Consider the following 21779-nt stretch of genomic DNA (forward strand, 5'->3'; position numbering starts at 1 on the left):
GTTGTAGATGCTGTCCCCCTCTTTGCTTCTTATGTGTGTTGTCTGAGGAAGACACAAACAGAAAACTGCGTAGAATAATAACTCCTCGTGCTAATCGTAATTAAAAAGCCACATGTTTAGCCAAATGGCATATGAGCCAAGTTGTGAACCATTTCAAAAGCCTCAGTCCCTATGACTTTACAGTTCAAGGCTATCTGTGACCTTTTCTCTGATGTCATCATCTGATGGTGATGGTCTTGTTGAATTTTTGGTAGTCTGAACCCACATGAATACCCACATTAAAATAAAATTTCAAGAATATTTGAAGACCTGCAAATAAAGTTAGCCAGAAAAGACTAGAAATCGATAATCAGTGTAGCGTGACTCCAGCCCGGTAGGTGGCGGTGGCGTGAGGAGGCAGCCGACGCTTGAAAAAAACAAACGAAGGACACCGGAACTTCATTAGGAAACCCTCTTGAACAGCAGCACGGTAAACCTCAATGTCATATTTTAACTGTCTAGTTTTGCATCTATTGGCTTTTATCGCCGAATTGTCGGAGACGTATCTGCCTTATTGTAACAGAAGCTGCCCTTTTCGATTTAACGATGACGTTAACGCGCCAGTCAGGGAAACGTTTGAAGGACTGTTTGTACCTTTTGCAGCTAGCTGACAATGCTAACATTTAGCTACCGCGGCTAACCAGCCTAGCTCGTCCTTTTATCTTGCTTAAGATTGTTTTGTGGTTTCGCAATCAAGTATCATTATACTCTGTAATTGCCTTACAATGCATCGAAGCGTTTGTGAGCATGGTCATCTTTGATCGCTTTTAGTAACGTTACAAGGGAAACATCTGTAAAAAGGAGACATGTTGATTTCAACATGACGTACTGTCTCTAACAAACTACATCGTCTTTAAGTAGCGCTCAATACAACACATACAAATCACAAAGATTGATAATTGAAAATATCAAAGTAAATCAAACTCGGAGCTATTTTTAAATAAGTTTAGGGTTTTTTTGCTTGAATTATTACAGCTTCTTGTCACTTCTGTATGAAAAAAGACCTACTGAACTGCAACCTCATTTGTATCTTCTAAAATGGTTTAGTTGCCCTAGTAGTTCAGCTGGAAATACATTGGTGTTTATTAAATAGTCACACTAAAATCACAGGGTGGTTTAATAGCCTTTTTACTTAAATATGCTGAAAACAGTGCTTGCTTCTTTCTACTAAGACATACAGAGCTGGAACATCTTCCAACTAGTACTTGGGACTATTTGCATTTTGGGCAAATCATGTAAACATGTTTTATTCTTCTGGTTGCCTGTTCATTTATCATTTTAAAAATTTTATATTGTTATTTCAGATCAGCTGGTGAACATGGGTCGCCACTTCGGAGACCTGGCCAAGGTCAGGCATATAATCACATACAGTCTGTCCCCCTTTGAGCAGAGGGCTTTCCCCAACTATTTCTCCAAGGGAATTCCCAATGTGTGGAGACGGTTCTCAACCTCTTTCTTTAAAGTTGCCCCCCGTAAGTTATTACATTTCTTTTTAGGAGTGGATGATATGGATAAAATCCTGTATGACTGTATATATAATACTGTGATATTTTTACTGACATATTGTGATCTGCTCATCACATTGATACAGAAGTCATATAAAAGCACTATTTCCATAAGGCAGTCCTGTTCATTGAGTTGCACCATTGCAATGGCCTGTCATTATCTGCCAGTATTCCCACACTGGGATCTGTAGCCTACCAGTTATCCACTTGCCTTTCTGCATGAGATTTAAGTTGTGTGTGTCTGTGTGTGTGTGTGTGTGTGTCTTTAAAATGTAAAGGGCAGCTCTGAAAAATAAGTCTGAAACTGATTTCTCAATTTCATTACTTTCAAACTTCTGACTCCAACCTGTGAGTGATGTCTCCTTTGGATCTCAGGTTTTGATGCTTGCTTTTTCTAGGAAAACTATATATATATTTACCAAATGTCGTGCACGATTACAAGTGCCTAAGGGTTGGGCTGGCGCCCAGTCAAATGGTAGGCTTCGACCCCAGCCTCTGTTTGGTTTAAATGATAAGTCACAGTGGATGACAAGAAGTACGGGCACATTTTTACTTCAGCAACACTTAAAGGGTCCAATGATGTGTTGGTAGCACATTTCTTTACTACACTTGTTGTAAATTTTACTTTAAAAGACAATCAACCCTATATTATGTTTTTTAAATTGTATTTTTTACGTTTTAGTAATATATGTGTTAACTTATGGGGGGAGTGAAGCAAATACTGCTGATCCTGATATTTTATGCTTTTAATTTTTCTCATGCAGAACATTTTATTGGGTCATTGTTTCTGGTCTACAGAAGTTAAATTTGGTTAATATTCCTTGTCTTTTTTTAGGATCTCTGCAGGGATAGTTTGATATTTACAAAACAACATTAACAAATAATAATTAAATTTAGTGATCGTACTGGTTTTAATTTGATTTGTCATCTTGCTTTTGCAGCCATGATTCTCATGTACCTGACATACAGCTGGGGCAACAGTGTCCATCAGCAGAGCAAGAGGAAGAATCCTGCTGACTTTGAGAACGATGAATGAACTCCTCACACCTTTCTGAAAGCTGCTCTGTTATTATTTCCAGCTCTGTATGTTTCACCAATAAAGATGAAAATATTTGAAAATCAGTCTTGATTGATTTTTCATTCAGCCTTCTGTTTGTGTTTGAAGTAATGTTCATTAAGTGTCATTTCGTGTGGATTTCAAAGTCAGTGCTACAGTTTTACAATTTGTTATACAAAATGTCATTTGTTAACCAAAAATGCCAGTAATTAGTACTTCCAACATCTCCAATGTGAATTCGCTGCCTTTCTCTGTTTTATGTTCTTGGGATCTGGGAAAGAAGGATTTTTTGACATGTTATATAAATTAGGGGATTTTGCCAATTATGGCCAGCTTCAATGTTTACATATTTCACTGGTTAGACAGTCGTCATACCTAACAAATAAACACATTTAAGATGATACGATATTGTGATAAGGTTTCATCTGCAGTATGGTGTCATGGTGGTAGTAGGGGATGGGGCTTTTATGTTGAAGTAGGCCACCGGAAATTGGTGAGCCACAGAATTCGATGGTATAGTAAAACGGGCAATGCATTGAAATGGCAACTGTATACGTACATTTCATAGACAGAAACCTGCTGTAATGGCTTCCTCGCCTCTGGGTGGCGCCCGACAACAGGGTGCAGTGCTCTGCAGTCAGACGCGATTGGTCGGCTGGGAAGTCAGAACATTTCTGACGCGCTCTCACGCATCTGCCGGCGCACCGCATGCTGCTACTCAGCTTCATGGAACAAGAACAAGGGTGGATCACCGTCCTCTGACTGAAATCCACTGTAGCCGCTGCTGTCACCGTTAGCACTGAACTGCATCTCTGTTCTTCCGTGTAACTACTGCACCCGCACACTGTTCAGTTAGCTAGCAAAGATGTCAGTTGTCGGATTTGACGTCGGGTTCTTGAATTGCTATGTAGCGGTAGCCAGAGCCGGAGGGATTGAAACTGTCGCTAATGAATACAGCGACCGATGTACACCGTAAGTAAGATTTACGTTAGACACGTTGTCGAGCTGGTATAGGATGTAAACGAATCCACTTTTTCTTCATCATAATATTGAGTCAGGCTAACGATGCTGTGTAGCTAGTAGTCAGCTAACAGATTTCACAACAGGAAACGGCATGTGAGTGCTAAAGCTAATGCTAGCTGAAACCAAAACCGTTGTGAGTAACAGTGAAGAAATCCCGGAACCACTTGACAAGATTAACTGGTTCTTGTGGTGACTTAATACAGTAATGTCGTCGAGATAAACTAGAAACTAATTATTGACCTGCCCAGTCAGGTGATAGGATTTTTTTTACTGCAGGCATGAATGAGCGCATGATGTGAGGAGGCCGGATCCTGGCTGTCAAAACGGCTTCATCAATCCATTGTACTTAATTTTCAGACCCGTAGTCCATAGAAGAAACCGATAAGAAATATAGAATATACCCGTGCAATCTTATTTCTAATGTAATTAATTATTATCACGTGATATCGTCATCATCACAATCAATTAACATTTTTATTACTGGTTACATTAACCCTATACGAAACTGTGTCATTGCATCAAATGTTGTAAAAGAGAGAACTGAAGTGTGTTTTCTGTTTTTAGAGCATGTGTTTCATTTGGGCCCCGGAATCGATCGATCGGTGCAGCTGCTAAAAGCCAGGTATGTTTTCATGGGAAGTGGTGGGAAAGTGGATCCGTGATCACTAACCTGTCAAGAGGATTCAATGTTCATAGTGCATTGAGTATGAGCACGACTAGTACCAGGCATGGATACACCTCAAATTCAATTAATCTCACAATTTGCTTAGGCGTGCATGTATTTAATAGTGTGGTGTTTATCATTTTTTTCTACAGATCGTCACAAACTGCAAGAACACAGTCCAAGGGTTCAAGAGGTTTCATGGCAGGGCATTTTCAGATCCCTTTGTGCATCGCCTCAAAAACAGTCTGGTCTACGACATTGCACAAATGCCTGCAGGAACAACCGGCATCAAGGTGAGAGAACAATGACGAACATTGACAGTTGCAATCTGCAGATTGTTCTAGCTACAATCCAGACACACTGGATTTGTCATACTTATGCTCTGCTCTCACTCTGGAAGACCTGAGTGATGACTCCCATATATTGTTATCATTTAGCCAGGCAGCCCAAGTAAATTTTGGCTGGAGAAAAGAAACATTCCTCAGGCACTCAGAGCAAGGAAAAAAGCCTTTATTCAATTGGGGATATTTATGGTTTAAAACAATAAAGGGTTTTGACCCATGAAGGCAGAGATGATAAAAAGAGTGTCATTACACATGATAATCTATAAAGACAGTACACTGGAAGTAACCATTATTCTGTCCCACTGACAGATACAAAGAAAACACACTTTCACAATAATATTAAACTGTTAAAATAGTTAAGCTGATAAAACAGCAGACATACTAGTCATATTACACAGCATGATACACTCCTTTTAAATTGGTATATGTAGGGGTATTGTGTTTATTTAAATTATTATTGGATTATAATCCGTTATTTAATTCAGACCTGAATATATCTTTTTTTCTGTTGTGTGGTGTCAGTCTGGTGCTTAGAGTTTTTTTCAAACACAGCTTTAATGCCAACAAGCACCAAAAACTAGCACCTATGACACACATGTGTTGTGAAATGTCTGTGTCATCACAAGTTGAACGGAAAAGTTTGAAATGCAGCCTCGATGATACTGTTGAAGTATAAGTCATGTTGTTCGGACTGACTGAGAGACATTGGTACTTGAAAACCTTATGGTTACAGGCAATGTTAACTGAAGCTAATAAGTCAAACTGCATGTTTGGAAATGTGATTTTATTGTTAGATTTAATGGTTAAATTATTTTTGACATTTGGCAAAGGAATGAGGTAGATAGTTGTGTTTTTTTAACAGCCCATTTTCATGCAGTCACTCGCTCTGTAAACCACTAATTTTGACCTGACAGGATGTTGAGCGGTGGAATAATCCTCTCTGTTGTCTGACAATTTGGTACTAAAGGTGATGTACATGGAGGAGGAGAAGGTGTTCAGCATTGAACAGGTCACCGCCATGCTGCTGACCAAGCTGAAGGAGACCGCAGAGAGTGCTCTTAAGAAGCCTGTGGCAGACTGTGTCGTGTCTGTGAGTATTGCACATTACTGTACAGCTGTTGATGCTGTTTTTGCACATGATATGAAGTGGGGCAAAAATATTTAGTCCCTTTGCCAGCATATTAAAGCTTAAATGCTTCACCCACACAGATGATGGTAATTATGTTGCCTGGTTACACCTGTTATCAGTGTTTATTAGTTCACAATAGTTTGCTGATTCCCAGCATAGCGCCACCCGACTTGAGCCTGTCTAGTCAAGGTTAATTGAACACATGAAACATGAGCAGCTATAATATTTCTACATGCAATCACTCAGAAACATTTACTGCAGAGCCTGTTTCTCCTAGTGTATGACAACAGCCAATACTGAACCTTTTCCCCCCACATAGATAGAGCAGTTTCTGAGGATAGGGGAGATGGATTAACTCAGGCTACATGTTATTTATTTTTTTAAAGAAAACCTCAAACCTCTCTTAAATGTTAAGATTTCTCACTGTGCAGTAAGAAGTGAGATTTTGTCTCATCCTCTCTTTTATGACAAAGTGAACACAGCATGGCCTCCCTGGGTAGCCAGTTCTGCCTGTGACTGCCCTTTTCTGTGGCCAGGCTGTGTCCACTCAGTCTGTACATTGTCCTTAGTTTTCTATCAGTCACAGTGGTCAGGTACTCTGCTACCATGTGAGCTGATGGTTTTGAGATGATTTGGTTGGGGTCTGTTCTGAAGCCCTGTAGAGGACTCTTACTTACTGTCCCTCCCACCAAAAGTTCAGCATTACAACAAAACAAAAGACTTATAGGCCCAAGTTACTCTGTTAACATGTTTAATTGTTTATTAAATACATCCTGGATATAAACAAACTAAACCAAAATTTAATCAGTTAAAATTATTTAAAAAAAAAAAAGTTTAACAATTTACTTTTAAAACAAAACATACTAACAGACTCAAACATGATATGCTCTCTCTCCTGCCATTTAATAAAAAACTTTCCACAGAGCAACGGCTACAAGTCACCTCTATGACGGTTCGCCATGGTAGCGACATGTCAATCATAAGATAGTCCCGCCCTAAAGCATACACTGCTTTCTGGTTTATTTCCCCCTAAATAGGACCAAATTTAACTAAATCAACATCATGCTGTGTTGAAAAAGACTTGAAACTAGTGTCTGAGACCCATAAACCCATAATGAAAGTGTTTACTGAGGTAATAATTCAGTAAGTACCAACATTTTACCATTATTTCAAATGGAACAGGTGTAACACCTGCATTAAGTTGTATGTCTGTTAAGTATGTTTTTGCACAACTCTGCATGCAGTGCTTCCAGCTGATGTTTTGTCTTGGCTTGTAAGCAGACCCCACACTTCTGTACCATATCAAATTATTGAGTCTATAACTGTATTTTTAATTTAGACCCAGGTCCTTATTGGAATGTCAATCGGAATTTTTTGATGGCTTAAAAAGCTGTCATTCTCCTTCAGCTCACTCACAGCTATGCCAGTGTTTAATATATGTTTAAAATGCTCTTCTCTTGTGACCAGGTTCCCTGCTACTACACTGATGCTGAAAGGAGATCAGTGGTAGATGCTGCTCAGATTGCTGGTCTTAACTGCCTGAGGCTTATGAATGAGACAACTGCAGGTCTGTATTAAAGATGTGCATGTTGTGAGGTGCACACTTTAACATTGATTGGTCCAGTAGCTGTTTACTTCATTAATAATTTAACAACTTTCCTTCCAGTGGCATTGGCTTATGGGATCTATAAACAGGATCTCCCTGCTCCTGAGGAGAAGGCCAGGAATGTGGTGTTTGTGGACCTGGGCCACTCTGGATACCAGACATCTGTGTGTGCCTTCAATAAGGGCAAACTCAAGGTGTGTAGCCCAATCAACATGCTGTGCGTTCATTATCACTCTGTGAGAGGCTTTGTTTCATTCATCTTCTTCGTGTCTCCCAGATCCTTGCTACGGCTTGTGACCCAGAGTTGGGAGGAAAGGACTTTGACGAGGAACTGGTGAAGTATTTCTGTGAGGAATTTGGCAAGAAGTACAAGCTTGATGTCAAGACAAAGCCCAGGGCCCTGGTCCGGCTCTACCAAGAGTGTGAGAAACTGAAGAAACTGATGAGCGCCAACTCCTCTGACCTGCCGCTTAACATTGAGTGCTTCATGAATGACATTGATGTCTCTGGAAAAATGAACAGGTAGGTTGAAGAATGGTTTGTTGCTTTTAGGTATCCATGGTTCATATCTACTGTGTCCTTTTGAAGTCTTAAATTATGCTCACCTTTTCTCTTGTACAAGGGCAAAGTTTGAAGAGATGAGTGCTGACATTTTGACCCGGATTGAGGCTCCACTGCAGAGTCTCCTGGAACAATCCAGTAAGTAAAATTTTCCCCAGTTGTGGGGCTTTCTTATTAACTCGGTTAAATAACATAAGGTGTGCAAGTGCATTAGTTGGTGCAATAATTAAACTGTCTGTTTTCCACAAGAACTGAAAAAGGAAGACATCTATGCAGTGGAGATAGTGGGTGGAGCTTCCAGGATCCCAGTCGTCAAAGAGAAAATCAGCAAATTCTTTGGGAAGGAGTTGAGCACCACGCTGAATGCTGATGAAGCTGTGGCCAGAGGGTGTGCTCTGCAGGTACTTTTGGTTTCAAAGCTAGTCTCTCCCCCATTGCTCACAAGAAAATACTCACATCAGCGCTTGAATAAGCATTGAAAATAATCTGAAAGGGCAGCTCTTATTGAAACACTGATTGTGTCTCCACAGTGTGCGATACTGTCACCTGCCTTCAAAGTGCGTGAATTCTCCATCACAGATGTTTCTCCCTATCCCATCTCTTTGAAGTGGCATTCTGCTGCAGAGGATGGTGTGAGGTAAAAAACAAAACAAAAAAAACATTTTTATCATTTCTAGCATTACGTTGTCCTACTGTGTCTGGTCTCCATTTTGAAAGTAATAATTATAATGAAATATTCATTTGTTGCAGTGATTGCGAGGTATTTCCCAAGAACCATGCAGCACCTTTCTCCAAAGTGCTGACCTTCTACCGGAAAGAGCCTTTTTCTTTGGAGGCCTACTACAACAGCCCTAATGAGCTGCCTTATCCTGATCCCACTATTGGTGAGCAACTAAAGCTTTCTAAGTGATCCCTGACCTCCAGGGCAGTGGTTCTCAAACTGGGGTCTGAAGACGCCCCTGGGTCCTTTTTAGAGGGCTTTGGGGGGTCCCCTGCAAAAGGAGAAAAAATTATTCCATTCATAAGTAACAGAATGTATGACTATTTTGATCATGGTTTTCTTACACTTTCTGTAGTAAAACATCCAAAAGCAAAAATCCTATCAGATGGGTGACCTTGAGACAAAATCTTATCAAATGAGGGTCTGAAGTATAATTTGTGTCAGTTTAGGGGTCCTTGACATGAAAAAGTTTGAGAACCACTGATCTAGGAGATAGAAAGACTCAAACTTGCATAAATGAACTTGCAAATAGTTGCCTACCTACACATCAAGGTTGTTATAGTTTTGGATTTTTATTTCATTTTGACTTGTTGTTTGTTTAGTTTTAATTAGTTTTTAACGGAGGTTTCTTGTTTAGTTTTTATTTTTTGAAAATGCTTAGTTTTAGTTTAGTTTTTATTAGTTTCAGTGTTTTAGTCTTTGTCGCTGCAGCATGCCAAGCTCAGTTCAGGTTATTTTATTCACAAAACATTCAAATACAAGTACAATCATTAGAAATTATGCACATTTGTGAAAAGGGACACCATTTTTTTAAGCTATCTGAAACTTGTACATAAGGGCCCAAACACTAAGCAAATATTTGAAGTACTAACACATTGTCTAAATCAGTGGTTCTTAACCTGGGGGTCGAATGCTGCTATAGACACAAAAATAGAAAAAAAACTACTTAAAAATAACTAGACGGACTATAGTTGTGAATGGAATCACTGTAAATATTTTGTACTGTTTAATACAGCAGGTGGCGGTAAAGCCAACCACTATAAAATGACAAAGAAGAATCAGGCCCTGATCAGACAAAGCGCTTTGCAGGTTCGAAAACATAAGGCGCACAGCAATGGCATTTGGTTGAATTTAGAAAAGAGCAAAGCGCTGCGTTTTTTTTAATGTTGCTAGGCAACCACTGAATCAGCTGTCCTGTCAGTGTAATCAAAGATTATAGTGCCAGCGATCTGTAATCTTTGGTTTGCCTCTAAGTAATAACTGTCATATTAGCAGAAACTTGATCACAATTTGCAGGTCTGAGTCTTTTGTTGCTAAAAAACATCTGTCAAATGCAGAGCGCCTGCTCTGGCACTGTTTTGAGTGTGTGAGGTGTACAAACACGCAGGAGACAGGGAAACTGAGATCCGTGTGGGCACATGAGACCCTCAGAAAGGGGAGACACCGCTGGTAGTAGGCTACCACCAGCTGGTCCAGGAGCTTCGTATTAATAATTGTTGGTTCAAGGCTTATTTTAGGATGAGTCGGGGACAGTCTGGACGATCCAAGCAACTGTAAACTTCCGTCAGCACAACTGAGGGTCCGTCTCTCCATTCAATGGGGGGAAAAAATGCGAATGACGTCGGGCACGAGTTACCATTTTTTTCAACTCCGTGCGCTCAGAGCGCTCATTCAAAAACGCAAGGTGCAGCAGGTGGCCAAAACACGAGGCACACAGGGCGCGGTAACAGCGTGCAGAACTGCCAAAAGGCGGGGGTCGCGAAATATTTTCAACTTCAAAAAGGGGTCGGACTGCCAGAAAGGTTAAGAACCCCTGGTCTAAATACACTCACCTAAAGGATTATTAGGAATACCTGTTCAATTTCTCATTAATGCAATTATCTAATCAACCAATCACATGGCAGTTGCTTCAATGCATTTAGGGGTGTGGTCCTTTGTCAAGACAATCTCCCGAACTCCAAACTGAATGTCAGAATGGGAAAGAAAGGTGATTTAAGCAATTTTGAGCGTGGCATGGTTGTTGGTGCCAGACGGGCCGGTCTGAGTATTTCACAATCTGCTCAGTTACTGGGATTTTCACGCACAACCATTTCTAGGGTTTACAAAGAATGGTGTGAAAAGGGAAAAACATCCAGTATGCGGCAGTCCTGTGGGCGAAAATGCCTTGTTGATGCTAGAGGTCAGAGGAGAATGGGCCGACTGATTCAAGCTGATAGAAGAGCAACTTTGACTGAAATAACCACTCGTTACAACCGAGGTATGCAGCAAAGCATTTGTGAAGCCGCAACACGCACAACCTTGAGGCGGATGGGCTACAACAGCAGAAGACCACTCAGTACCACTCATCTCCACTACAAATAGGAAAAAGAGGCTACAATTTGCAAGAGCTCACCAAAATTGGACAGTTGAAGACTGGAAAAATGTTGCCTGGTCTGATGAGTCTCGATTTCTGTTGAGACATTCAGATGGTAGAGTCACAATTTGGCGTAAACAGAATGAGAACATGGATCCATCATGCCTTGTTACCACTGTGCAGGCTGGTGGTGGTGGTGTAATGGTGTGGGGGATGTTTTCTTGGCACACTTTGGGCCCCTTAGTGCCAATTGGGCATCGTTTAAATGCCACGGCCTACCTGAGCATTGTTTCTGACCATGTCCATCCCTTTATGGCCACCATGTACCCATCCTCTGATGGCTACTTCCAGCAGGATAATGCACCATGTCACAAAGCTCGAATCATTTCAAATTGGTTTCTTGAACATGACAATGAGTTCACTGTACTAAAATGGCCCCCACAGTCACCAGATCTCAACCCAATAGAGCATCTTTGGGATGTGGTGGAACGGGAGCTTCGTGCCCTGGATGTGCATCCCACAAATCTCCATCAACTGCAAGATGCTATCCTTCAATATGGGCCAACATTTCTAAATAATGCTTTCAGCACCTTGTTGAATCAATGCCACGTAGAATTAAGGCAGTTCTGAAGGCGAAAGGGGGTCAAACACAGTATTAGTATGGTGTTCCTAATAATCCTTTAGGTGAGTGTAAATACTACAAATAAATGAAGCACATGCAGTCCACAGTATAATTTCTAACCAACATACAGAAAACCCTAAGAGCTAAACTACCCTTATCCTACTACCAAGTGGTCCCAAGAAATTCATTACATCAGTCTCTAGCTCTATCATTCTTGGTTAAATAGGTGAAATGCAATAAATGGACAGATTAGAAATTGGAAGATAGTGGAGGCCCCCTTGGAGCCACAAACAACAGGTCCCTAGCACCCTGAAGGAAAGTATGACTGGAAAGCAGTTATATTAAAACCTAAACCTTAATTAATCAAACTTGAAGCACAAGGAGACAGGTTGGCTATCAGTGAGGCCTTAAAACACACAGTAGCTGACATGCAGTAAATAAAATGACAGCAGATGCGTTAACCCAGCGCAAGGGGAGCTCACAGTCAGTGGGCATGGGGCAAGTTAATCCCACACGCAGGATGAGCCAGATAAGCCAGAACATATTCATATTATTTTGTACACATGTATGTATAAAAGACAATAGAAAACATGTTCAAATCCCACCAACTATACAGCTGACCCCTACCTGGGTTTCCCCGACGAAGTTAGCCTACCCCTAACGTTACATGGGGCTTTCCTCGTAACAGGGGTCACCACCTGCTATGCTGCAGCCACATGCTGCCCTGACCCTGGGCTCTGTTGATGGATGCACCATGCCAACTCTTCATGCGGAGGACAAAAGCATAACACACCGGCGGCTCACCAACAGGTGCCTGTCGCACGCACCGCAGTGATTAGCGCATTATTTCGTTTGTCTTCGTTAACGACGATAACCTTGCTACACATCCAGCAGACAGATTAGCTTCTTGTTGTGCTTCTGTCTACCTGTCAAATAGAAGACAAGTGTTTATTCTCCCTTTAGCGCTAGTTTGGTCCTAAGAATATCTGGGTTAATTAAGATGCTCAAATTGATAAGCAGAATTTAAATTTCCGACCTCACCTGCCAAGACTAATAGCATCAGGAGAATCCTTCAATCTCTTTTGGCAGCTTCATTGATGCTATTACTCTGGTTTTATTTCTTCCTTACAGGTCAGTTCCTGATCCAGAAGGTTGTCCCACAGGCATCTGGGGAGAGCTCCAAGGTGAAGGTCAAGGTGCGGGTGAACATCCACGGTATCTTCAGTGTGTCCAGCGCCTCCCTGGTTGAAGTTCAGAAGTCTGATGAGACTGAGGAACCCATGGAAACAGAACAGGTCAATGACAAAGATGGAGAGGTACTTAGGGCTAATAAGTGTCCTTTTACACTGAGCATCAGATCAGTATGTGTCCGTTCAGCTATTTGTACTTTGTTATTTTGAAACTAAAAAATATCTGGTTTTCATCACTCCCCTGCAGAGCAAGATGCAGACCGATGATCAGGATGAGCAGCAGGGTCAGGGAGAGGGTCAGAAAGAAACGGAAGAGAAGACGCCACGTGAGAATGAGGAGATGGAGGTAAGATGCTCAGTTTTCGTGTAAAACAAATACAGAGTTACCAATTTATTAGATTGTGTTTACAAGGAGATACAATTGACCCTTTGCTAAGCCACGCCCCCCTTAGTTACTGTTGCCAAGTCCACCAAACTGTCAGAGCTGTTGGAGTGGCGCTGCCACTGTCTATTACTGCACTCCCCAGAGAAATATTGATAAACGTGTTGGAAAACGCGATCTCAGAAAGAAGCAAACAGTTTTGCAGTTGAATTATACATTTGAAGGTTGTATTCAGGCTGTCAAACTGATTAAAAGAGACGTGAAAAAAATGAAAGATGGAAGCTAAAGCCTACCGATCACACAGTACAAGTGAACCACCGCATCCCCTGACAATTGAGACAAAAGACAACGATATTAAGGATCAACACTGTTCCTGTAAAGCTGGGTAGGCCTCTATTCATTATTACAATCATTAAAAAGGAGAACAGTAGGGATTTATAACATTACACTCAGTAGGAAGTTAGCTAGCATTAGCTAACTAACATCACATTAGGAACAACCCACAGCCGACATTTTTCTGGATTTATTTAGGTTTTGGAAAGAGAATAAATCGTACTTCTCCTTTCAACCTTTTTGGGTAACAACTGTAACTATTACAAGTGCCCCGGGAACAGCGTTTGACCATATCTTGGAAAAATACGGCAGAAGAAAGCTAGAAAATGACTCTTTTTGCATTAGAGTCAATGGAGTGCAGCCATTAAAGTGTCTGACCTCAGTTAGAGCGAGTGCTATACTGCGCTGTGATTGGCCAGCTGTGTATTCGGGGCGGGGCTTAGCAAAGGGTCAAAAGTCATTGCATGTCTTGATTTGAGTGATATTTTGAATCTTAATGCCTATTCTCTCATCTTTCAGACTACCACAGAGGACGGCAAAAGCGAGAAGAAGGCCGACCAGCCCCCACAAGCCAAAAAGCCTAAAGTCAAAACAAAAGTCCTGGAGCTTCCAATTGAAAACAGTCCACAGTGGCAGCTAGCAGATGACATGCTCAACCTTTTTGTAGAAAATGAGGTAACTTTCAGCCACCTCACCCACACACACATTACTGATCTACCCATCTGACTGTCATCTTTAATTACTTGATATATTTGGCAGTGTTTTCACGGTAACATGGGTTCTCCTCAGGGCAAGATGATCATGCAGGACAAGCTGGAGAAGGAGAGGAATGATGCAAAGAATTACGTAGAAGAGTATGTGTACGACATGAGGGACAAACTACATGGCATGTTGGAGAAGTTTGTCAGTGAGTCTGTGAGTAAAACGCCACTTCTGACTCATTTTGAAGGAAGAATTATGATCAAAATTGTAATTTGTAAACACTGTAGAACACATTTGGCTTCCCACATTTTTTTATTGTAGGACCGAGATGCTTTGTCAGTAAAGCTGGAGGATACTGAAAACTGGTTGTATGAAGATGGAGAGGACCAACCCAAACAGGTGTACATTGACAAACTGGCAGAGTTGAAGGTAATTATTGCTGTAGTAATTGCTGTTTTCTCTATCAATTAGTTGATGTTTTTATTTTTTAAACTGACGTGTATTCTATGTTTGCTACAGAAACTTGGCCAGCCCATCCAGGAGAGGTACATGGAGGCTGAAGAGCGACCTAAAGCATTTGAGGAGCTGGGAAAACAAATCCAGCAGTACATGAAATTTGTTGAAGCATTCAAAATAAAGGTAAAACTGAAGGCTTTTTATTATTACTTCTATGCCCATTACGGCCTTTAGCTCACACACAACACACACAGGTGTTATTGGGTAGCCTTTAAAATGACACTAGAATACTATTAATCTAGACTATTGTTGTTCATCTTTACACCACATACAAAGTGAAGACATCGTTACAAATAAAAGTAATAATGCAAGTGGTAATTAGTAACACTACGTTTGTTTTTTTGTATTTCCATTTGATTTCCAGGAGGAGCAGTATGACCATTTAGATGAGGCAGATGTCACTAAAGTGGACAAACTGACCAATGATGCAATGATCTGGATGAACAGCGCCATGAACCAGCAAAGCAAACAGAGCTTGGCGGTGGATCCCCCTATCAAAGTAAAAGACATTCAAGCAAAAACAAGGGTGAGTCTCATTAGGATGCGTCATACCAAAGGAAAAAGTGACTAGAATGCAGGAAATTTAAAATGGAGAAGCCCATGAACTTTTTTCCATCACATATGTTAGTGTTGACACATGAGACACTTAGGTCAACCATCTACCAGTAACTGCTACTTCACCATGCCTCTCTCACCAATAGGAAAAAGATTCATAAAATCACTAACACTTCCTCCAAAATAATAGGTCTTCCCACTCCCAACCTGCCAGCCCTCATTAATACTGCCACTGCTCATGGAGCAACTACCATAGTACACAATTCCAGCCACCCTCTCAACTCATGCTTCACCCTTCTCCCATCTGGCCGTAGTTACAGACAGCTGTTCTACAAAAAGGCACGCTTTGGGAAAGGTTTTGTAACCTGCGCTACAAGAGCGTTAAACTCGCAGACAGGTTAATGTTGTCACTCCTGTGTAGATATGTGTTTGTATAGTACACGTTAGTACACATTATCTGTATATGTGCACTACATGTAGTTTGTGTGTAGAATTCATGTTGAAGGTGCTCTTTGTACAGACTGAAAACAAATTTCCTCCACTGAGGACAATAAAGAATGAATCTGATTCTGAACATGAGTGACTTTGGAGTCTACATTGCAATTATTTATTGGTCCAGGACCAATTGGTAGATCTCCCACACACTTATAATTCCTAATAAATTCTTAACTAAACCACTATTACATGTTTTGTTCATTTGTGTAATTCTCCAGGAGCTGTTCTCCGCTTGTAACCCCATTGCGACCAAGCCCAAGCCCAAGGTGGAGCTTCCCAAGGAGGACACGCCTGCTGAGCAGAACGGGCCTGTCAACGGACAGGAGAAACCCCAGGAAGAAAATGCAGACAAGGGAAAGGCTGAGAACACAGGCAACCCCACCTCAGAAACCACAGAAAACAAGCCTGACATGGACCTTGATTAAAGCTGTCTAACGCCTCCCATAAGCAAAGCTGAATGGGAGTTGGTTGTTTCAGATTGAGATACAGCCCGGGTGTATATCAGAGCAAGTTAAGTGTTTCAGGAACTGCACTTCACAGTCAAATGCAGGCAGCAGGTGATTAGCACACTGAGCCCAGCTCCTGGTGGTATCTCTCTGATGACATAGCATGCCCCCCCCTCTTTCTGGATTACATAAATCTAAAGCCAGCCGCAATAAAAGCCTGTTTGACAGTGAGCGCTGTACACATGATGGTATTTATTTCTGTTGTGTGCTCTGTAGTGTTCTGGTCTGTGTCACAATATGGTTTTAATAAAGTTATTGAAAATCACATGTAGCACATGTGATTCAAATCACATGTATCTTTTGTTATTTTGTTCAAAGATGCTCCAGGCTTCACAGAGCTATTGCTTTCAAGGGGGTGTAGCTACCATTGAAGACGCAGGTCATTGTAACACATTAGCGTTTTGGGTTTTAAATGACAGATTCTGATGTGGGTTTTTTCAACTCTCTTTCGATATTAAAATTGTACTGGTTTTTAGTGAAAAGCTAAAATAAGAGACTTATTAGAGGAACAGCATGTATCCTCAATGTGTATATAGGGGAAATTAAACAGTTAAATGTGTTTAGCTGGTGAGTGGGGCTCATGACCTTACTATTGTTTTTTAAAAGTACAGGTTAAAGCTGTGCTAGTTGTTCCAGAGTAAATGTCCCACACTTCTATAAAACAGGTTCTATAAAAACACAAGACAGTTGGTGATAGGTTTGAGTTCAGGGCAACTACATGTAAACTCAAAAGCATTTATACTGTAAAAGAAGGAACTTTCCACCCCTGGTTTGGTTTTGCTAATGTAGGAACATTGCGAGCAAGGGGGGCGACTTAGGTTTTCTTCCTGTCGGTGAAATAATATAGCTTAGGTGACACCAAACAAGGGAGGTTGTCGTTTGAAAAATTGCCGTCTCGTTTAATGCCCGCACTAATAATTTACAAGTTGTATGTTAAGACAACTGGAAAACAGAGTGTTAACGAAGTACTAAGACCCGCGGAAAGTGTCATTTACGGGAAAAAAGGGATTTATCCTACATCAAAGAATGGCGAAAAGGCTTGATCTTGTTGTCTGGAAGGGATTTTTTTTAACCCTAACTATACTAGTATAGTAAACTACTAGTAAAAGTAGTTGATAGTATTTGTGCATATAGTCTAAGAATAACTAATTTCATCATCCCAAGTTTGATGAACTTCTTATGGACCTGCTTTATTTCTTATTATCACTGGAATTCATTGTAATCGACTATATGAGTTGGCTTTTCTTTCATTTATCAATGAACACGCATTGTTTCATTTTCTAATCCGCACCCGGAAGTATTCCTTTTGAGATTTGCGCATAGGATTTGCGGTAGCTTTAAAGTACCGATATACAATATTATACAGTATACAAAAACTTCATATTTATTCAATGTTCATTCAGTTCATTACCGGGATACATAAGGTGAAAGTAATCTTGTCCCTTAGTACGTGAAATTATGGAGCAGTTTATTACAGCACCTTCAATTGTTATCCTTAATCCTGAACAGGATTCCACTGAAAGTTTTAGCAAACCTATAAAGATTTTATAACAGTTTAAAGGTGAATAAATAACAAATGTGTTATTGTAACTTGAGGTGACTTTCCAATTATTTTTCTCAGAAACTGTACAGTTAAACAACTTCAAATATTATTGTTGTATAAATATTTGACGTGTACTACAATGTAGTTTGTACTTGGCATATCTAAATTGAGAAACATGCTTTCGTCCTTTTTGTCCGCTCCAAGCACCTGTACCGTAACAGCAGGAATAGACGCGCATCGAAATCCAGACGGCGGCCATAGACTGTATAAAACAGGCGACTGGTTTCACGGGAGTCTCGGACATCGCTGTTAGCATCCAACAGCAGGAATCACATGATCCAGATCCTGTCTGCTGCGAGTAAAAGCCAACGATATTCCAAGGTATGGGTGTATGCAATTCACTATTTTCATTGGATGTTATTGGAACAAAACTACAGTGAAAGTTTTGGTCACACTGCGCGGTTGCGTCAAAGTTGTCAGTGTTTTTGGCAGCTTTAATGCTTGAACAGTGATCTCATTTTACTGTTGCTGCATACTATAGTTATCTTGAAGAGTCTAAAGTCTGACTTAGGTGTGTTTTGCCCTGAATTACTTCAAGGCTGAGCCCCTTCACATAAGCAACCCATTATTCTTTCCTTGTTTTTTTCCTTAGGGACAATGAAGCTGATCATCCTCAATGACTACGACCAGGCAAGCGAGTGGGCTGCAAAGTACATTAGAAACAAGATTTTACTGTTCAAACCTGGCCCGGACAGATATTTCACGTTGGGGCTCCCCACAGGTAAGCAGGAGCTGGATACCCCGTACAGCTGTGTGTGACTTATAAGATATTGTGTAAAAAGATGATAAAGTCAGCAATATTTCCCCCTACATCTGCCGATTGTGTCAGCGGTGGAAATAGCCATCAGGCCATGTGCTTATATAATCCAAATGTTCAAATCTTTCTTAAATGTGTAAAGTATTATTAAAATGAGCTTATGTTAGAAGTACTAAACATTCTTGCTGAAAGTTAAAATATTGATGCATGGTTCTGTAAAAACTGTCTAACTCAGCTTGGCTTACTTCTACATGCAGATGGGAAGTTTAAAATAGAACTATGCATCATATTTTAGGGTCATTACATGTTTTGCATGCAAACGTTATACTGCAAAGAACCAGTATCACTGTAAAAATATAATCCTTTCCTTGAAACAGAATAAAGTCTCCCAAATGAAAAGACTGAATCACAATAATATGCCTTAGTATGTACTTGATTAGGTGCACTTTGTTAGTTTCCTCTTTTGCGTTTGCCTGCTTGTTTTCAGGAAGCACTCCCCTGGGTTGTTACAAGAAACTGATCGAGTATTACAAGAATGGAGAAATCTCATTCCAGTATGTAAAAACGTTCAACATGGATGAATATGTCGGTAAGTCCTCACTGTTCTCTCGCTCCGACATGAAACGGTGACACATTCAGGAATTCTTGAAATGTGGGATCTTGAAACTGTCCTTTTATTTCCCGCGTAGGACTTCCCAGAGATCACCCTGAGAGCTACCACTCCTTCATGTGGAATAACTTCTTCAAGCACATAGACATAAAAGCAGAGAACACCCACATCCTAGATGGCAACGCTGCCGACCTGCAAGTAGAGTGTGAAGCCTTTGAGAAAAAGATAACCGCTGCCGGGGGGATCGAGCTCTTTGTCGGAGGTCAGGAGGTCACAGTGCTGATAATGAATTTACTATTACCACCTTTGCAGTGACTACACATTTCAGATTTGTGCTCAGTCCCAGGTATCAAGTGATTTTAAAGTCACCGTTGAAGCTGCAGTAAAATTAAAACTACGCCTCCTGTCCTGTCAGGTATTGGACCAGATGGCCACATTGCCTTCAATGAGCCTGGTTCAAGTCTGGTTTCCAGGACTAGGGTGAAGACTCTGGCAAAGGACACTATCATGGCTAACGCTCGATTTTTTGATGGGGATCTCTCAAAGGTGCCCACCATGGCTCTGACTGTGGGAGTGGGCACTGTCATGGACGCAAAAGAGGTTAGAAGCCTAGATAAATGTCAACCATGGGTTCTGTTGTGTCTTCTGTTGCTTTATGTTTCTGCAAAGTCTCAAATATACCATTTGTTAGGAATCATCATTGTCTTCTGTCAGAACTTTGCTTTGAGTTGCTCAGTGAGCTTGTCATCTTCCTGATGCACCAAAATACACCAGCTGTGAGTTTCTCTTGCTCAGTCACACAGGCCCCAGGTCACATTTTCAATTTCTTGCCAGGTCATGATCCTCATCACTGGAGCACACAAGGCATTTGCTTTATACAAAGCTATAGAGGAAGGCGTGAATCACATGTGGACAGTGTCTGCGTTCCAGCAGCACCCGCAGACTGTTTTTGTATGTGATGAAGACGCCACCCTGGAACTGCGAGTGAAAACTGTAAAGTACTTCAAAGGTGAGAGACCACATCACAAAGCTGCTAAATTTGACTTGTAATAAATTGCCAACCAGGTTGCATTAAAGGATAGTTTCTGTATTTTTAAACATGGGCCCTATTTTCACCTATTTTGGTGTTGAAATGACTGTTAGGTACAAATATTTTTGGAATCACTCTTAATGGCTTCAGCCAGGAGACGTAACCCTGTATTAGACACAATGTACTCCTTCTGTGTTATTGTACCCATCAAAATGATGTCCACAAAAGTGCTTCTTTATGCCCCAGATAGGCTCAGACTGTTATATGAGGTGTCTAACAACATGAGAATCAGAATGGGGTTTATTGCCAGGTTAACAAACAAGGAATTTGCCTTGATATATTGGTGCTTTAGAACATAAATATATAAATATAGATAAAGTAAAGAGATCAAAAATGTACAAGTATACAAAACAAGCAATGTGCAAAAATTCACAGTAAGCATAAAATAATTAGTTAAATGGACATAGATCAAGTTGAGCATTGTTGTAACAACATCATAGAAAGGATCCCTACAAGTGACAAGCCAGTGACACACTTAGTTTTTAACCAGAAACAAAAGTCTTGCTCAAGAACAATTCTCGCTCTGAAATCATGTGAGAGGCATGTTGTTGTTGTTGTAGAAAGGTGACGGTACAGCTGGTTTGCGGCTGCTGGCTTAAGCCATCTACTGCACAGATACCAAAACTTTCTGTATCTACTAGTCATTTCGACAAAAGACGTGTGTTTGTGAAAATAGGGCTCAGGTTTAAAAATACCAAAATTATCCTTGAAGCTAAACTATTTGCAGAACAAACATGAATCTTACAAAACATGCTGATTCTTGCTCTTTCTTTAGGGATGATGCACGTACACAACAAGCTGGTGGAACAACCTCTTTCAGGGCCAGAGAAGAACTGAGGATATCTTTTCCAAATGCTGTGGATTCATGAGGCATTGAAAAATGAGCACTCCAATGATTCCTTGATCTTGTGGTAGGGACAACATTCGTGGCCATCAAGCAGTGCTTGGTGTTAACCTCAACTAATCCTTGTAGAAAAAACAAATCAGGTGCTGATGTTGTGCAGGCTATTCAGGTGATTGTTCATACATATTTGCTTCTCGTTTGTTCTTTTAAATAAAGTGCATTTAATTTTCTGTTTCTGTGTGTTGTTGGAGATCATGCTACTGCCTCCTGTCACATGACAACATGGAACAGCCAATGTTGCCTTTAAGTGCTCCTTGTAAACTTCTTCTTGGAGTCGAAATGGAGGAGCAAAGATTCCTGGTTGTCCGTGGTGGAATATAACTAAATACATTTACTCAGACAAGTACGCTTACTGTATAGTTTTGAGGTACTTCTATTTGACTAGAGTATTTTGGTTTTTAGCTATTTCACTCCACTACATTTATCTGACAGCTATAGTTGGTGGTGACGTTGCAATTTAAGATTTTATAAACAAACCTTATGATCATTTTATAAAATACGATGAATTGGAA

General features: G+C 40.6%; 4 protein-coding genes across 6 annotated transcripts in view; all 4 read left to right on the forward strand.

Annotated features, from left to right (window-relative positions):
• nr3c1 (nuclear receptor subfamily 3, group C, member 1 (glucocorticoid receptor)) overlaps positions 1 to 21779 on the forward strand; it is a 70555-nt gene that overhangs the window by 24362 nt on the left and 24414 nt on the right. The window lies entirely within an intron of this gene.
• On the forward strand, positions 347 to 2666 carry LOC119889032 (cytochrome b-c1 complex subunit 8). Its single transcript, XM_038699880.1, has 3 exons — positions 347 to 469; positions 1344 to 1511; positions 2486 to 2666. Exons 2-3 carry the CDS (start codon positions 1358 to 1360, stop codon positions 2578 to 2580), a joined length of 249 nt encoding a protein of 82 aa, XP_038555808.1. The 5' UTR covers positions 347 to 469; positions 1344 to 1357; the 3' UTR covers positions 2581 to 2666.
• hspa4b (heat shock protein 4b) lies at positions 3270 to 16593 on the forward strand. 2 transcript variants are annotated; one of them, XM_038699867.1, is made up of 19 exons: positions 3270 to 3573; positions 4189 to 4246; positions 4441 to 4581; positions 5600 to 5722; positions 7229 to 7328; positions 7428 to 7561; positions 7645 to 7889; positions 7990 to 8066; positions 8178 to 8329; positions 8459 to 8565; positions 8679 to 8812; positions 12756 to 12919; positions 13062 to 13160; positions 14049 to 14204; positions 14319 to 14444; positions 14553 to 14660; positions 14751 to 14870; positions 15112 to 15273; positions 16016 to 16593. In XM_038699867.1, the coding sequence occupies exons 1-19, from the start codon at positions 3467 to 3469 to the stop codon at positions 16220 to 16222; spliced, it is 2520 nt and encodes an 839-aa protein (XP_038555795.1). In that variant the 5' UTR covers positions 3270 to 3466; the 3' UTR covers positions 16223 to 16593. The 2 variants fall into 2 exon arrangements, with proteins under 2 accessions (XP_038555795.1, XP_038555794.1); XM_038699866.1 differs by having other exon boundaries at positions 3271 to 3573; positions 12756 to 12940.
• Positions 18069 to 21437, forward strand: gnpda1 (glucosamine-6-phosphate deaminase 1). Its single transcript, XM_038699876.1, has 7 exons — positions 18069 to 18227; positions 18499 to 18627; positions 19151 to 19252; positions 19353 to 19535; positions 19689 to 19873; positions 20108 to 20282; positions 21139 to 21437. The coding sequence occupies exons 2-7, from the start codon at positions 18504 to 18506 to the stop codon at positions 21198 to 21200; spliced, it is 831 nt and encodes a 276-aa protein (XP_038555804.1). The 5' UTR covers positions 18069 to 18227; positions 18499 to 18503; the 3' UTR covers positions 21201 to 21437.

This window comes from Micropterus salmoides, unplaced genomic scaffold (assembly GCF_014851395.1).
Source record: "Micropterus salmoides isolate LMB-PRFRI ecotype aquatic unplaced genomic scaffold, ASM1485139v1 Ms_hic_scaffold_5, whole genome shotgun sequence".
In the NCBI taxonomy this organism is placed as follows: Eukaryota; Metazoa; Chordata; class Actinopteri; order Centrarchiformes; family Centrarchidae; genus Micropterus; species Micropterus salmoides.